This window comes from Larus michahellis, chromosome 2 (genome assembly GCF_964199755.1).
Source record: "Larus michahellis chromosome 2, bLarMic1.1, whole genome shotgun sequence".
NCBI lineage: Eukaryota > Metazoa > Chordata > Aves > Charadriiformes > Laridae > Larus > Larus michahellis.
In genome coordinates, this window is record NC_133897.1 from 156,854,760 (window position 1) to 156,872,098 (window position 17,339).

Sequence of the window (17,339 nt, forward strand, 5' to 3'; positions counted from 1 at the left end):
TTTCTGGTGGTCCTGTGTTCCCAAAGGGATACGAAGTGATGGGATCCCAGCAGTGGCTCCCACCAGACTGAGGGGTCTCTGCAGGCTACTAATGTTTCTCTCTGCCCACCACAGGTCCTGTTCTGGGGTGTTCGAGAGCTGAAGAAAGTCCAGCTCCTTTCTGTAGATCGCCCACAGGTTCTCATTGAATGTGCGGGGAAAGGAGTGAAATCCTCTGTCATTCAGAGCTACAAGAAAAATCCCAATTTCAGTGGCCTTGCAGACTGGTTTGAAGTGGTACGTAAAGCATGCTGCTCCTTGCCTGTCTGTTCTCATGTTAGGCAAGGTGTTAATTACTCATTTCCTTCCTTTCTTGTCAAATAATTTCCTCTGTGTCTTGATTAAATACTAATGGACATCAGTACTTATGAAAAAGCTACTGATTTGAAGACGCTTTAAAAGACTTCTGCTACAAATGTGTGATAAAAGAAGATGATATTCTTCATGTTGTGTCCTAAGCAGGCAAGGGAATATGTTGCAATCAGATTTTTACTGATAGATTGGAACTTGCTGTCAGAGAACAGGGATATTTTTAGTGCTTTTCCCTCCTCCATTTTGCAGGGTAATGCTCAGTTTCCTTTGTTTTCTTTCAATTATTTTAATTTTTTTTTGTGTGTTACTGGGCTATTAAGGGGATTGATCATTTCTGACTCATGAACTTTGTACATTTTCATATTGTAACACTTGCTGTTATGGACTGGAAAGTAGTTATTGTCTGTTGGCTGCGCTATAAGAGCTGGTACTTTCAGTGGACGAAAGTCAGCATCAGAAAAAAATGATCTGTTTGATTTGCTCTAGTTGCTACCATCAAGAGAGAAGTTGTTTATTTATAAGACAAAAGGATAACAAAACACTAACCTGGATACTGAAGTATGATTGCTGCAGTATTTTAACTTCCATTATAGATCACATGTCCAAAGACCTGCTTTCCCTTTTGTAATTCATCCTATAAGGCATGTAACCACCCAGTGTCCACATCTCATGGTGGGACAAACTGAGGCAGATAGGGTTAATAGCCTTCAACAAAGCAGCAGTGGCATTAAGACTCACGACTACCAACACAACATTCATTCCTTCTGAATGTTCCTGATTCTCCCGTTTTATTCTAAGAAGAGATGCTTGTATGTGACAGCACGGGACTCAACTCGGTAGCACAGTCCATGTGTCCCCTCTGTATTCTTAAGGCCAAGGCTTTCTCCAGACTTTGCAGAAAACTGTGGACAGAACTATGTTGCCTATGCTGTATGCATTTTGCATTTTGAGTATGGGGAGAAGAAGGGAGGGAAGAGTAACAGTCTTATTGCTCTGCATGACAAATATTCTATTCGTGTTCTATATTCTCTAGTAATTCTCACGCTGCTGTCTCTCCTACTCCACTAGGAGCTGCCTGAAAATGAACTCTTGCATCCACCATTAAGCATCTGCGTAGTCGACTGGAGAGCATTTGGGAGGAGTACTCTTGTTGGAACGCACACCATCAATTGCCTTAAGCAATTCCTATGTAAGACCCAGTTGGGTCCTCAAGCTACACCAAACAGACTAGATATTACAGAAATTGAGAAAGGTAAATGTCAAACCCTGACCCCAAATAAAAAGACAAAGGACCTATTTAGAGGCTTAGCACTAGGCGTGTACTTAGAAGATATTCTTTATTGTGTTGAGTGTCAAACCCTTAACCATATGATCATTTGATGATGACCAAATGTGATGGTAGTATTTTTGGCAAAATCTCACCTAACTAGCCACGTTTCAATTTCAGCTTCATCTGAGTCATCTCAGCCTGCTGAATTATCCCAAGAAGAACCATTTTTAGCTGATCACGTCTACGCCGAGGTGGAGCAGGGTAAATGCACAGTGGTAGAACCAGACCCATGTCTCACAACACCTCCTGCCCCTGAACCAGAGCACTCTGCCTCTGAACCAGGGAAAGACAGAAAACAGAAGGTGGGTATAGCTGAACCTCTGAATTAACTCTTTGTTGCAGTCTTGCAGACTTTAGCCCTTCCTTATAGAATGGTAATCGCTTATTTACTTTAGGATTAGAAATTCTGGGTACTGTTGTTAACACCCACGTTATCTTGATGGCCCTTGAGAGAACTAGTTAGCAATGCAGCTTTGACCTCACATAATTTCTTTACTTCCATTAATAGATACTTCCTTTCTTTCCTTTTATGTTAGATGTTCATCTAGCAAATAGGCAAGTACTGCTGGAGTAGTAGGATTTTTACTTTTCCTAGCCTTGAATGATCTACTTAATTGCAAAACTCTCACTGTGATTGACTATTTCTGTGTCCATGGTGTTTAGGCAGGGATGAAAACCCCCTTGTGTTAGATGCTGTACAAACGTGGAGCAGAAAGCTTGTTTCCAAAAGATCTTACAGTCAAAGTATAAAACCGGTGTCTTCTATGGGTAGAAGAAGACAGGGAAGTGCAGGAAAACAAGGCAAATCTGGTCAGCATGGCGTTTACAGTAGTACAGTATTTGCTCTAGATTGTACACGTTATCTTTTGTTCAGATGCACATGCTCCTCCTTTCTCTGTAGTTTCTCCCATCACAATCACTCTTTTATTAATAACAATAAAAGCAGAAGATGCAGGACTGAGTTTCATTTCAGAAGTTGTTTCTGCAGCTACATAAAGCATGCGTCTTTAACCTTTGCTGTTTCAGTGGTCAAATGTTTCCAACATCCTTCATAATTAGGAGGTCAAAGAAACCACAGGGATGTCTCATTTCCTAGATGTACACACCAGCCTGAATCTTTCATCTGGTACAGAACAATATTAAAGTATGACAGCAAAGTATAGTAAGAAAAGAGTCTTAAAGGGAACCCCATAATGTGTTATATTAATTATCATTCCTACTAATTTATCTATCATTTCCAATTATCTATCTTTGCTCTGGCCTCCCCAGCCAAGCTGACAACTCTGTGTAAGAGTGTAGGATGCACATTTTATTCAACAAGAGCCAAACTTTAGGCAGTAAAGAAGTTATTAATATTTGCCACATGAGCAGGTGGACTTCAAGATCCTATTTTAGCTTTTTTGTAGAAAGAGAACAGCTGAACTGCAGCAACTGTTGGGACTCTTTCTCCTTCCAAAAGGCAATAAAGTAGTAATGGGAGTTCTTAAAATACTTCCAGACTTAAGTGGGAAAAACCAATTTGTATCTGAATATTCACATCCCTTAAAACTTCATTACCTATTTCTCGGTGTAGATTTGCCTGTTGTATGGGTTGCTCCTGTGGAAATGTCTCAAATGTTCAAAGTTTTGACATCATCAGTATGTAATATAGAGATGGCTTTAATAATATGATGATCATGGTGAAGTGTCTTGGAATGAAAGACAGAGACACTAATTCATATTGCATTTTATTTAGCTCTTGGAGGTTGACATTTTCTTCGTATCCATCTGTTCATGCTTGATGTCATGAGTCAGGTGATTAATTTTAGTCACTCCTAGAATTCATAGAATCATAGAATCATAGGGTTGGAAGGGACCTCTGGAGATCACCTAGTCCAACCCCCTGCCAGAGCAGGGTCACCCAGAGCAGGTTGCACAGGAACGCGTCCAGGTGGGTTTTGAATGTCTCCAGAGATGGAGACTCCACCACCTCTCTGGGCAGCCTGTTCCAGTGCTCTGCCACCCTCAAAGGAAAGAAGTTCCTCCTCATGTTTAGGTGGAACTTCCTATGCTCAAGTTTGTGCCTGTTACCTCTCGTCCTGTCCCCAGGCACCACTGAAAAGAGCCTGGCCCCATCCTCCTGACATCCACCCTCTAAGTATTTATAAGTGTTGATAAGATCCCCCCTCAGAGGTCTTTTTTCCAGACTGAAGAGACCCAAATCCCTCAGCCTTTCTTCATAAGAGAGGTGTTCGAGTCCCCTAATCATCTTGGTAGCTCTCTGCTGCACCCTCTCCAGCAATTCCCTGTCCTTGAACTGGGGAGCCCAGGACTGGACACAGTACTCCAGGTGCGGCCTCACCAGGGCAGAGTAGAGGGGGAGGATGACCTCCCTCCACCTGCTGGCCACACTCTTCCTGATGCACCCCAGGATGCCATTGGCCTTCTTGGCCACAAGGGCACATTGCTGGCTCATGGTCATCCTGTTGTCCTCCAGGACTCCCAGGTCTCTTTCAGCTGAGCTGCTCTCCAGCAGGTCAGCCCCCAACCTGTACTGGTGCAGGGGGTTATTCCTCCCCAATTCAGCAGTGTTTTTCCCTGTGCTTTGGTAGGATATGAAAAAATCCATACGACGATCAACAAAGCGGAGAAAAAGAACACTTGCAGATGAATCAGCTGAAAATGTTATTGACTGGTGGTCCAAATACTATGCTTCTGTGCTCAAAATGCAAAAAGTAAGTCACCCAGTGTGCCCAAAACTCTCATAGATGAGCCATGTCGTAAAAGCAGATTTACTGCTGAATGATTCCTTTTTGTATTACATTCATGATAAGGAGTTTGTCCATTGTCTTTTTCTTTTGAAAGGCAAAAGGAATTTTTCCAAGTGAGGGAAAACCTGAAGACAGTAAGTAAATTATTTGCATTTTTCTCTTATTTTGTACTGGTAATACTTTGCTTCTCTGCTATTTTACTGTCAACAATGTCTGGTAACAGTATACTGGGCTCTTTCCTCTACAGCTGATCAGATGGTGGGTAGAATAAAACTTCACAGGCAGTAGTCGGTTATCCTGAGTTTCCTGTCATTCAGGCCTTATGCACAAAGATTTGCAAAGTCAAAGTCCAAAATGATAGAAGTTGGAGATTAGGATAATCTTAGATGGCATTTGTAGCAGGTCCAGAAAAAGAAGCTTCTCTCAATTTTTAATCCAAGTCAGGATCAATGCTGTAGAAACAGCTTCTGCTAGGAGACTTCATAGTCGTGTGTGTTACTTCCATAGCTGAAAAGCTTTGTGTCTAACTCAGGCTCTAGTGGAAAATTTTTACACGAGAACCTAAAAGAATTGGCCAGAAATAGGCTCTGTGTACGTTTATGTATATATGTCTCCATACATGTATACTCCCTGCTTTGACATGTCCTCCCACAATCAAGCAGAGTTCTAGAATATTATTTGGTTATGTGGACAAATATGACAGCTTGAGCAGACTGGGAAGGAAAACAAATATTTACTGTTTACACAGAGCTGCTATTCAGAATTACATTACAGCATCTTCCCATGCCACAGCTGACTGCACTTCACCAGTGATCAAGGTGATTTCTATTTTAAAGAGGTGTTGAGGTTGCTCTGGATGGAAGACATGACCTAAATGTCAGATGGTATAATTCTGTAAATAGCAGCTGATGGTGTTTCAGTGATCATCAGGGCTGCTGAGAGATGAGGTGGACATCAGCTTCTGAGAGAAACTGGCTTGTCCACATGGAGGAAACATTTAGACAGAAAACGTTCTACAAAGGTGTGATGTTCACTTACAATTAGAAATTTAGTTGACATTGGGACTATTCCACATGCTATTCAGGCAGTTGTGGCATATTGTTTTTGACTGATGACTTCAGATCTTGTAAATTCTCTTCTGATAGTTTTTGTTACATATTTTCACCCATGATGATGAGTATTATACACACAGGACAGCACTGATATAACAAATATATATATACTTCTATGTTTAGTGATATCAAGCACACATGAACTACTCGAAAAATGAGAGTAAAGTGAACTCAAAATCTAGATTTCAGCCAAAGAACTGAACCACATCAGTGTCATTTTTGAAGGCTCGCCCTCTGTTTGTTAGGAAGTACCCTCTCAGTGTTTGGAGTCTGGTGTGAGGCTGGTCAGATGCCTCCTTCCATTTCTCATACTTCTGGGCTTTCACAAGGTGAGAAACACTCTATTTTGTGATGCCTTTGAGCAGAGAAGGACTTGGATCACCTGATAGCTGAAGTACCAGTCAGCCTAAACAGTGGCTTCCGGTTTCAAATAAGCCTTTTTATGTGAAAGATGTTAAGATTTGGTAGTTTACATCTGGGAGGAGTCAGAGAGGAAGGAAAAGGTCATCTTGGGAAGCAGGGAAACAGTGATACAGGACACCATCACACTTGGTCCTCGAAGCTCATCCAGAAGACTTAGCCACAGAGAGGATAAAATGCCAGCTCTCTGCCTGGGAGGAGAGGTGGGAAAAGAGAGCACCCTAAGCTCGGCAGTAGAAAACTGAATGGAGAAAGAGCAAGGGGGAACCTTCAAAATGTATTTTGCATTCTTATCTGAAGCATTTGATGCGCTTTGCTCACTAAAAACCTACATGATGTCATGAAATCTCTGCAGACAAGCAGGCTTCTGACCACATTGCATTGATCATAGAAGATGAGCCGGATAAAAAGAAGAAGGATAAGACGTTGAAAAGGAAACAGAAAGAAACTCCAAACCTAGCAACACTGCAGGTAAGAGAGAAGCAAGGCTGAGGGGCAAGGCTGTTGTTATTCACTGTTACCCCAAAGCTTGATATCAGGGGCTGAGTTTAGCAAACCCTCCCTACATTTATTTCAAACACTTTAAAACAAATAAAACACACAAAATGATATTTGATAATGCACATCAGCACATGGGGCCCAGAGGAAATCAGGGTTTCGTAGGGTGGATGTGGCCCGCTTGGCCTTAGACCTTCAGTTTACCAGTATAGACGCACCCAGAGAGACTTAAGTGAAAATTCAGTTTTGTTGTTCACCTGTAAAACACTGAATTTGGAAATTCTAAATTTCATGTTGGAGATATTACAGCCTATTAAGAATGACTTTTAAAAAGAGTATGGAAAGCATTGCTGCAATCACCAGTGCAGCATCCTCCCTGATGGGGAGGTAATATTCAGCTCGCATTAGATTTGGTTGGGTAATGATAGAAAGAATTCAAGGAGAACTGTATGGGTCATGCAAATCGACTGGAGACATGAAGAAGTTTGAAAAGACTAGGACTGCTTGGATTAGAATGTAGCTGAATAAAGGGGAATTAGAAACTGCTCTTTCCATTTTTTAAGAGATGGCACTAGTCTAGGCCCTTCTATTTCACACTGAATAACACTTCATAAATTACAGGGGGAGAGTGTTGAAAAAATATCCATCATTTTGAAAATGATGTGGTCTTTTTACCTATCCTAAAGCTCTGTCCCTACCACACTTCGTTGCTTTGCTCTCATGTTCTGACACATTAACATAACAGAATGGGTCAGTACATCGAAGGCACGTTGCAGAGAGGAAGCAGAAGTGCAGAGCAGCACATCCACACAGTTTTTCATCCACTCTAGAGCTTACAAATGTTCATTCTGTCCCTTCTAGAGCCACGTCTACTTGCTGCATTAATGTACTATTTCAGTAGTTGGGAAGGACAAAGCTGCTCCTGTTTTAAGTGGGGAATTAACTTTTTTCCCTCAAGGACTTTTGCAAAACCTTGGTTTTATTAAAATCTGTATTTTGAGTCAAAATGGATTTCTAGTCATCCTGTAATAAAAAAGTTGCTATAAATATATTCACTGCACCACAAAAAATAAGCATTCTCCTATTTTCAAAGATTTATGAAGGGGATTTGGAGAGTGAATTTAATAACTTTGAGGACTGGGTGAAAACTTTCCAGCTCTTGAGAGGAAAATCTAATGATGAAGTTCATGCTGACTCTGAAGACAGAATAATAGGAAAATTTAAGGTGAGCTTTAATGTTGATTAAATGGGTAATAATTTAGAGACTTTATGTTTTCATGCAGATTTCAGGTATACCAAAGATGAAAGAAAAAGACATTGATGGTCTGTTGTAAATAGAGTCATCTCTTTTATTGGATCTAGAGTCATATTTTTCCTTTCCCATTATCTGGTAGATGAAAGCAGCATCCAGCACCAGGTGTTCACTGTTGTTATGAAACAAGGAATTACAAAAAAGTTTTAAATCATAGTAGGGGAAGAAGAGATATATTATGTAGTCCAGATTCCGCTAATGCAACTTTATTACTGCACTATCAGTTACAGCACCTTATACGTAATTTTCATTAGTTTAAATGGAGGCGCTTACAGCTACTCCAGTTGGAAACAATCGCACAGCCTGATCCAAGGCACCATTACGCAATCTGAAAATGTAGTTCAAAGCATGAATAATGATAGCAGGATTGCAAGCACTTTGTAGTTTAGAGGAACTGATTAAACTCATTGATACCTCAATTAGTTTGCAATGCAAATTTCTGCTCAAATGACCTACTAGTTGCTTTCAGGCAGTATGAGCTACTCAGCAGCATGAGTCAATATTGATTTATCTGAGTTGTATAGTGGCTGCAAAAATACAGTTGGATTCCAGTCACACTGTTGTGAAAATAACTCAGTGGAATTATCAATTTGCAAATATACTGTTAAGGGCAAAATATTATTTTTAGAATACTAATACTAAAAAAACTAGATTTAGAACAACTGCAGGTATTAGTCCTTTAAATAATGAAATAGAGAGCATGCAAGTACTTCTTACGGTAATCTAGATGTGATGTTATAGAGCCATGTTATAGAGCAAAGACATTTTTAAAGGCGATGTTTAGTGCACTGGAGCCTGTGTTCTCTTTGTGTGGTACCACAAAATGTGTTGTGTATATGTAGGCGCTGCAGCGTGGACTGCATGAATGATGGTTTGTTTGCATTCAAAGGATTGTTTTTGTATTGCACTTGATCTGTTTTCGAGGGAGATAAAAGACAGTGTATTACCAGGGCTCCTTCTGCATATATCCAAGTCCTGAGGATGGCAGCTTGCTGGACGGAGGGCAGCCCCGCATCCTGCAAGGGATACCACCAAACAATTCCGTCAAAGTCCTCATCAGGGTTTATATTGTGGCAGTAAGTAGACAGATGTTCCTTTAACCTTGAAATAACTTGGATATTTCTTTTCAATTCAGTTTACCTCCAGTGTCTGCAGTGAAGCCTCTGAAAATCCTTTATCCATGTGGTAGAATTTTTTTTGGTCATATTTCACACAATGTTTCATGTTTTAGAAATAAGTGTTCAGAGTAGAAGAAGTTACATATTCCTCATGATGAACCACAAGACTGGAGAATCGCTTTACTTGGTCAAACTGAAAGGGCTAGAGACGTAAATAACATGGTATGGACAACTTGGTCCAGCCACGTTATGCAAATGCAGCCAATTTTAATCAGTAGAGTTGTTTCAAAGTGACACACATTTAAACAAAGCTTTCTTAGTAAGGGGAAAATGGGAGCATATTTTTTGAGGGCTGAGAGTTGCACGTTATCAAAGTGGTAGGCACTTCCAGAACACCCAGGACTGGACAAGAAACCCACAGTCCTGTGTCGTGACCATGCTGTATTGAACCAAGCTTCCTGAGGACACAGTCTTTCTTCCTAACAGGCATTTAACCTCAGCCCAGCTGATCCAGACGGCAAGTCAGATCCCTACATTGTGCTGAGACTGGGCAACACAGAAATTAAAGACAGGGAAAACTACATCCCCAAGCAGCTAAACCCAGTTTTTGGAAGGTCAGTGATAGCTTATTTTTTTTATTCAGGGGTGATTTCTGCTTTCTCACTCGCCACCACTATTGCTGTTACTATTACAAAGTGTTTGCTATATGCTGATTTCTGCCTGTTTGGATGTTTCGTAATTCTACTGGTTAAAATGTTGAGAATTGGTGCCACCCTGTATGATTATAAATTATTTAATTTTCATACCAGCCAAAACACATCATGCAGTGCAATCTGTGAGAGGTTTTGCAAAATGATGCATGAGAGGAAATGAGACAGCACATGATCTTCTCTGTGCAAATTCTCTGTGCAATTGTTAAGTTTAAAGTGGAATAAATATCAGCACAGTAATGTGTGATTTCACAATCTTTGTTGCTATTTCAGGTTGAATGGAGTGCCAAATAAACCTCATAATTTTAGGGCTAGCATAAAAAAATAGTTTTTTGAAACCAGCCAGCCTTCTGAATGAGGGAGCCAGGGGCACTACAAATTTGATGTCAGTACGCATCAACTTTGTATTACCAATACTTCATACTTGTTTATATTGTTAATGCTAATAGCTGTGATTTTTTCGCCAGTAACTTTCCCTGTTTTAAGAAGATTAAAAATACTTTGAATTGGGATGGAGTTATTATGTAAGAACATAAGACAGAGAAGCTATACTGTGTTGGACTGAAAGCCCCCTAGCCCAGGGTCCTGTCTGCAAAAGCAGACTTAAAGAAAAAAGTGTAAGGAGAAAAGACAAGAACAGAGTGGTCCCTCCATAGCATGCCATCTCAGTTTCTGTGATTTAAGCTCTTCTTTAGTAGAGGTTGCAACCGAACCATCATTATGATAAACCATAAAGCACAGGCACTGTAGATGATACATACAGATGGAAGGGGAAAACACCACTGTGTGTGTTTTAGACAAGTTTAGGAAGGGGCTGTTCATTTGGATAGCCCTTTCTGCTGCTGCCATGTTGCCAACATGGGTGACTGGACCAGCAACTCCTTCGCAGCAGTAGCATCAGTCGTGCTCACCACCTCTTGCCACCCCAGAAGCCCTGGTCAGCACAGTATCACTAACCTCTAGCAATCCCAGAGCCTTTCCAAACCTCTCTCTCCTGCGAAAACTGCTCTGCTGTTGCTACAAATTTGACCTTATCCACTCTGAAAAAAAAGGACAAAACTTGTCCTTCATTAGACAAAGCTCAGTTTTGCCTGTGCTTTGGAGAAATCTGGAGTCAATGTTGTGCTCTTGAGGGTGTCCTGTCCTCCACTAATTTGCCAAATCACTCTTAAAATCACTTTTATATTTTCAGCTTCTCTAAACATCTCAATGACAACAATCCTTATCCCTGAAAAATGCACTGAGTGAAAAGGCGCTTCTGATCTTTGCTTTTTTGAATCTTGTTTTAAAGCTTTTGCCTGATCATTTTGTTGGGTGCCCCAAGATTCCTATATTCAATATTTAATCTGGACCTATTGGAAGAAAACACATCCCTTTTGTGGGTTCTGAAAAGCATTTGAGAACTGTTATACATATAGCTTCTTTAGCCTTGTAATTTCCATACTTCCACCTCCATTGGATCCAGGATAAATCATTGCAGCTGACCAGCTCCATCACATTCTCTGTCCACTGTAGGTAGTAGCAATCCTGTACAGTGGCTGGTAGGGAAGCAGGAAGAAAGAAAATACTTTTGCACTGTGTGTTTCCAGTATGTCCAGATATTTCATCAAAACAAAAAACACTACCAAAACCCTCCCACTGTTTATTAGAAGAGACACTGTCCATACATTGTTTGCACAGTATTCATTAATTTAGTCTTTTAGGCTTCAAAATTGATTTGACCGCACGTAGTTCTCATTTTTTTGCTGTAGATCATTTGAAATCCAAGCTATGTTCCCCAAGGATTCCTTGCTCAGAGTCCTGATCTATGACCATGACTTCGTGGGAACAGATGATCTCATTGGGGAGACTAAAATTGATTTGGAAAATCGTTTCTACAGCAGGCATCGAGCTACCTGTGGGTTACAAAGTCAATATGAAATGTAAGTACCTCTTCAGACAGCACCAGAGAGCAGCACACAGTGATTGACTTGACTTGAAGGGGAAATTCCAGATGTGGCTAAATATTATGCTTTCTCCAGCACAAAAGTGTCATAAGAGGTATTTTAACTAGATTTCACCAAAGAGCTTAGTGGTGGCTTTGGGTAGCTGCCAGCCTCAGTAGGAAGTGGATTTTTTTAAATTAACAACACTGTTCACCAAGTATTTTAGATAGTAGACAGCCTATGTGTAACGTACATGAGTGATAAACTACCTTTGGACAGGCATAAAGGAAAAATTGGAAATAATCTGTCAGAGAAGTTATGGCAGGACTAAACTCTGCTCTCTGTTACTGAACTGCAACTGGAGTGATTGCAGCAAGGCTGGTGGGACTGGAGTGGCACTGGAAGGAGTGAGAGCAGCGCAGGGCTGCTGGCCGGGCAGTGGTGCCGAGCTCCCGCTCCCAGTCACACGGCTGTACTCTCAAGGCCATTTTGCATGAAGATTAACGCAGAGAAATTAAAGCTAAAATAACTCCATTGCCCTGAGGTGGGGCACTAACCTGGGAGATTAAGGTATGGGGTTCTTCTATTATTATTATTTTATTTACAAACAAAGGGTTGAGAAAGCAAAAAAACAATCCAAGAGCACAGACCAAACCCCAAGACCTCCCTTGGTCAGCTCAGTCAGACCTCCCACCAGCTCAATCTCCAGTATGAGGTATTTGTTTGTGTCCTTGTTTCATGTCCCAAGAGGATCCCAGTTTCTCCTCTGCACAGGTGAGCAGCAGAATGCTTCTTCCTTAAATGTCGTCCTGGAGGTAGAACATGTAGACTTGAATCCTTTAGTTAGAACAGGGAAAGGGCTCTGGTCCTTCTTCTCTTGGGGAACTTGCTGATGCCTGGGCCACTTTACATAAGCTGCAGGTAAGGCTGCATCAACTTCTGTGTTTTAAGAGAAAAGAGTGATTTGCCCTAGGACCTGAGCAGGCAGAGGGGTTGTCTCAAGTAAGACGTGGTGCTGGACAGTTCAAGGGAAAAGTTTGGCTGAGCAGACATCAGGGCCACTGGCCACAAAGCAAATCTCCACATGGGAAGTCCTGATTTGCCAGTGAACTTAGCTGAAGAAAAACCTCACCCTTTTCTCTCCACTCTCTGTTCCATTCTTGCAGAGAAGGGTACAATGCATGGCGAGATGCAACCAAGCCAAGCGAGATCCTCACTAAGCTGTGTAAGGACTACAGAATAAGTGGACCCTTCATGCGGCCAGGGGAGATACAAGTAGGAACAAAAGTCTTTAAAGGACAGACAGTCTTCACAGAAGATGAGAACGGTAATAAAATAGTTCATCAGTCTTCAGCTGCATTGTAGCAGTACCAAGAGTCTGCCCAGCTGTAGCTGGGGCCCTGTTGTGCTATGCACTCTAAAGTCAGATTACTGGAACCTGTCTCTGCTTTGAAATGCTCATATAACTGTGGTAATGAAGGCTGTGTTTATAATAGCTATTACTGTAGCTTAATTGCAGATAATCTGTAGCGTGAGATGGTTATTGTTGATGACCTGACATCCCCATAGTAGGGGGGTTGGGGGGTACTTTGGACTAGGTCCTGCCTGATCCCAAGGATGGGGTACCCAGGAGTGGTTGGAGTGCAGGGCATCCTCTTGGACCATGTCTTCTGGCTTAGTTTCATCTGAATGGAGAGCAGCTTGCACGCTCTGAGACCTCTCTACACAGCAAACCAAAGCATGAAAAGTCAGCATTACTGAGAGAGTCTTTTCAAAAATGCATTCCCTGTCTAAACTGAAACACTAGTGTAGACAGACCCAAGCAGTGAGGAGAAGGGGGAAGGGAAATACAGATGTGAAGTGAGTTACTTGAGGTCAGATAAGTCTCTAATTGACCACAGTTAGGTTCCAGGCCGCTTATCTGCCAGTCCTACCTTACCTACTTGGCTTTCCTCCTCTCTGTTGTTTTTTTCCTCCTCTTGATTATTAACATTCTGACTGCTCTTCTGAAGTGCTAACACAGCTCTGTGTAAATCCAGGTATCTCTGGGGCCCACGAATCCAGAGGAAAGGACAGAACTTGCTTTCAAGGGTCCCAGCTTAAAAAGAGAGCAAAGCTACCAGGAAGTTGAGTGTCCATATCACATATGGATGGAGTGTGACAAAGCTGTCAGTGAAAGATGTCCCTGCCCATGGCAGGGGAATCAGACTAAATGATCTTTGAAGGCCCCTTCCAACCCAACCATTCCACAATTCAGGTTTATACTCAGGGTAAGGAAAAGAGGTGTGAGGATGGAGACTTTCAAAGGGGAACAAAAGGATCTGGTCTTGGAGACAGTAATGGACACTGTGGCAATGTAGGGAAACCTCTACTTGCTTATCTGTGTTTATTTGTCTTTGAGAAAATTCACCTTGGCAGCTACAAAATACAGCTCACATCTTGAGTGGAAGGCTGCTCTGGTAGCACTGTTGAAGGGAAAAGAGTTGATCCATTTTTGGTTTCTTGGCCTGAGAGAGATTTATGACCCCAGTATTGCTGTTTGTTTTCCTCTCTAGCAGACGATTGAGTGAGACTGACAGCAACAGATCTCTCAATCAAAATTCCAGTTCACTAAAATGAGCTTCAGAAAAACGAACAACAGACAAGATGATGGAAACCAAAAGCAAGGAAATACAGGACCAGATGGCAAAGTCCAAAGTACTTATGTACACAAGTTTTTCAACATGTTATAAAGACCTGGTTTACAGCATACAGTCTTCTGCATAATTCCTATTCAGATTGCTGTTCTGACAAGTACATCTGGGCCTTTATTTCCTGCTGAGTTCCTATGCTGGTCATCTTTTGGTCTGTAAAACTAACAAAGACCACAGATTTGACCTCTAGGGGAGTACTGAAAAGGGGGAGCAGTACCATTTATAACTTACAGGTGGAAAAATATACCTATGCCTTAAATCCAGCCTTAAATTTCAAGGAAAAGAATAATTTAATTTTTGCTTTAGGAGCCTAGAAGTTAGATATCTACTCCCAGATAGTCTAGGAGTACCTGTAGCCAATGGGAAGAAATACGCATCTTCAGAGGGTGAAAACAACCTTTAAAAAGGTGCGTGAGAGAAGGTCTGGGTCATCATGGGACAGTCTGTCCTGCTTGCCCTTGAGGTTGCCTGACTGAGTAGCTCAGGCTAAAAACCTTGGGTTTAGCTGGAGAAAATTAGATGAAATAATCACATCTCAAACACACGTCAGTGCACAAAAGGGAACCAGGACTCACAACCACAGGGTCATCCTTCCTCTCTCTCTGAGCCACTAGGAAGGGTTTAATACCTGCAGTTAAATCCAAACCAAACCTTTTGTCACCTGCCAGCAACTCAGAGATAGCAACAGGGTGAGAAAAGTGATAACTGCTTGCTGACTCAAAAGAACTCTTAACTCCTTCTCACTTAGGTACTTCTCTCCTGATCTAGGAGACGTCCCTCTTCAAAAATCTGGGTTCCTTTTGTATGGAGCCCACACAAAAAGGGAGGAAAAAGAGGCTCAGTAGCTCAAAGGCTTTCTCTGCTTTCCAATATCCACCCTACATGCAATATTGACAATGATTCTTCCTTCTTTGGGGGTCTCACTTCCTCCAGTGGCCAAGCTGAGCTGGTCAGGAGGAATAACGTTCTTCAATTTCAGCCCTCTTCCCTTGAGGTGTGATTGAGTTCTCCAGGGGGGTCTTTGCTGTTGCCATCACAAGGCAAAATGAGGTATAGATATAATTCCTACTGCCTGTTTACTCTCATCTCCATCAAAATCCAGGTCTCCTTCTCTTTCATGAACTGTAAAAAATCCTCACATTTGCAATTTTCTGTAAAAAGAGTAGTTCACGTGTTTCTTCAGTCTTCCTATTAGCAACTGCTGCTGTAATAGTAAAATGATTTGCTGTGTTTTATAAATAAACTGCTGCCTAAGTGCTAATCTTACAGTTACCCCAGTGGGTACCCTTATTTACAAGCATTTCTAGACCCTTCTTTACTTAGCTGGGATACATAAAACTTCTAACTCAATCAGATTTTTAATGACCATTTTTAATAATTAATGGAACATATCACCAAGAGGCTCAACTTTATAACTTCTTTGCTTTCTTTTTTTCCTGTAGAGGAGCCAGTTGAATCGTATGAACATCTCTCCTTAAAGGTTTTACGTGCTTGGGAAGAAATCCCTGGAGCTGGATACAAACTGGTCCCAGAGCACATTGAGACTCGACCTCTCTACCATAAGGATAAGCCAGGCATGGAACAGGTAGAGCAGCTCAGAGATGGTAGTGATGGTAGACCCAGGAGCAGTTTTCTTTCCTCCAGTTACTGTGGTTTCTATTTTTATCTGCGAACTTGCAGAGACAGCATCTGAGTGTTAGGGGTGAGACTTTGGACGGTGTCAACCTGGAAATTGTCACACATGCATGTATGCAGCCGGTTCCCTAAATACACAGTAACCACACAAGGAGTAGATGCATATTTTCATTCTTTTAAATGCTTTAGTTTATTACGTTAACACAAACTCTTGTGCTTGTATTTGGACTTTGGTTCTTTCCTTTCGTCGTGTACTATTTTTATATGGACTTTTACCTTGAAGTTGACAATGGTTAAGCTCAATTCCAACTTCACCAAATTCCTGTGAGATTGCTAGAATAAGTGTATGAAAAAAATATATTGTATAGCAAGTTTATAGATAAAATCACAGTTACATGATAATGAGCTGGTTGGTCACAGAGGAAGCGGTGATTTTGGGTGCCAGAAGTACTTTTAAAGCCTTTTAAAGTCTCTCTAAATTAGGGTTACAGAGATGTTTATCTTTTTCCTTTTTTCCAAGGGTCGTGTACAGATGTGGGTCGACATGTTTCCTAAAGATATGCCTCTGCCAGGACCCCCAGTGGACATTTCACCAAGAAAACCCAAAGGGTAATACTCTGTACTTTCCCCCCAGCACAGTGGCAGAAGTCTTGAAAGACTGAGCCTTTCTTAAGCGTCTGGAAAGAACTATAAAAAGAACAGTCAAAACAAACTTTTGTGATCCTGAGAAAAGTTTTCTTAGGTTCACACGACTTCAAGTCAAAAGAGAGCATCCAGCTCGGTCTCCTCCATTAAACAACTCAAGATTTGGTGATTTTACATCAAGGGCAACCACACACCTCTTTTAGAATGATACCGCTTTTTCACATAGAGATTACATGTGGTTAGAGGCAAGAGTCCCTTAATAATTCTGATGTTATCATCCACTTGTTGAGCTGAAAGAGGTAATTCTAGTTTCACTACCTCTTTCAGCAGGATAACACACTTGGCCCTGGTTAAGATCTTTAGTCTGATGTAATAGTATTGCACCTATTGGATTTCCAGCACTTGGTTCAAAGATCAAGAAACACATAAAGCAGCAACAGACAGATATGTTTGGAATAACCATCTCTCAAATTTCAGACAGATACTTATGCTACTTTGTATGCAACATAGTTGCATAATTCTTCAAGCTAATTGAATGCTTGTTAATGAGGCACAAAACTGACCAACAGAATTCTCAGCCCACCCTGCATCAGCTTTATTCCAATATTTTAGTAAGGCCTTTCCTGAGAATTTTATGTCTGAAGCAGCATCAGGTACTATTCCTCTATTATTTATGTTTGAACAAGAAACGATGTAATAAAACTGTGTTTCTTTTCCTTTCCTTTTACAAAAGCCAGGATTTGACAAAAATAAGTCTATGTAGCAATTACTTTCTTCAGATCAGAACTTTCTGTAAAGATCCTTAACAACAAGCATTTTCCAAGCCCAAAAGATTTAAAA

The 17,339-nt window shown here is 41.2% G+C and overlaps 1 protein-coding gene across 1 annotated transcript in view; it reads left to right on the forward strand.

Moving 5' to 3' along the window:
• Positions 1-17,339, forward strand: part of FER1L6 (fer-1 like family member 6) — a 68,242-nt gene that overhangs the window by 38,984 nt on the left and 11,919 nt on the right. Inside the window, exons 24-36 of the mRNA XM_074573560.1 lie at positions 115-276; positions 1,420-1,603; positions 1,799-1,983; positions 4,273-4,395; positions 4,526-4,565; positions 6,319-6,434; positions 7,555-7,686; positions 8,724-8,849; positions 9,378-9,505; positions 11,353-11,523; positions 12,693-12,853; positions 15,662-15,804; positions 16,375-16,463. Of these exons, the coding sequence (XP_074429661.1) occupies positions 115-276; positions 1,420-1,603; positions 1,799-1,983; positions 4,273-4,395; positions 4,526-4,565; positions 6,319-6,434; positions 7,555-7,686; positions 8,724-8,849; positions 9,378-9,505; positions 11,353-11,523; positions 12,693-12,853; positions 15,662-15,804; positions 16,375-16,463 (1,760 nt within the window). The remainder of the gene's footprint in view (positions 1-114; positions 277-1,419; positions 1,604-1,798; positions 1,984-4,272; positions 4,396-4,525; positions 4,566-6,318; positions 6,435-7,554; positions 7,687-8,723; positions 8,850-9,377; positions 9,506-11,352; positions 11,524-12,692; positions 12,854-15,661; positions 15,805-16,374; positions 16,464-17,339) is intronic.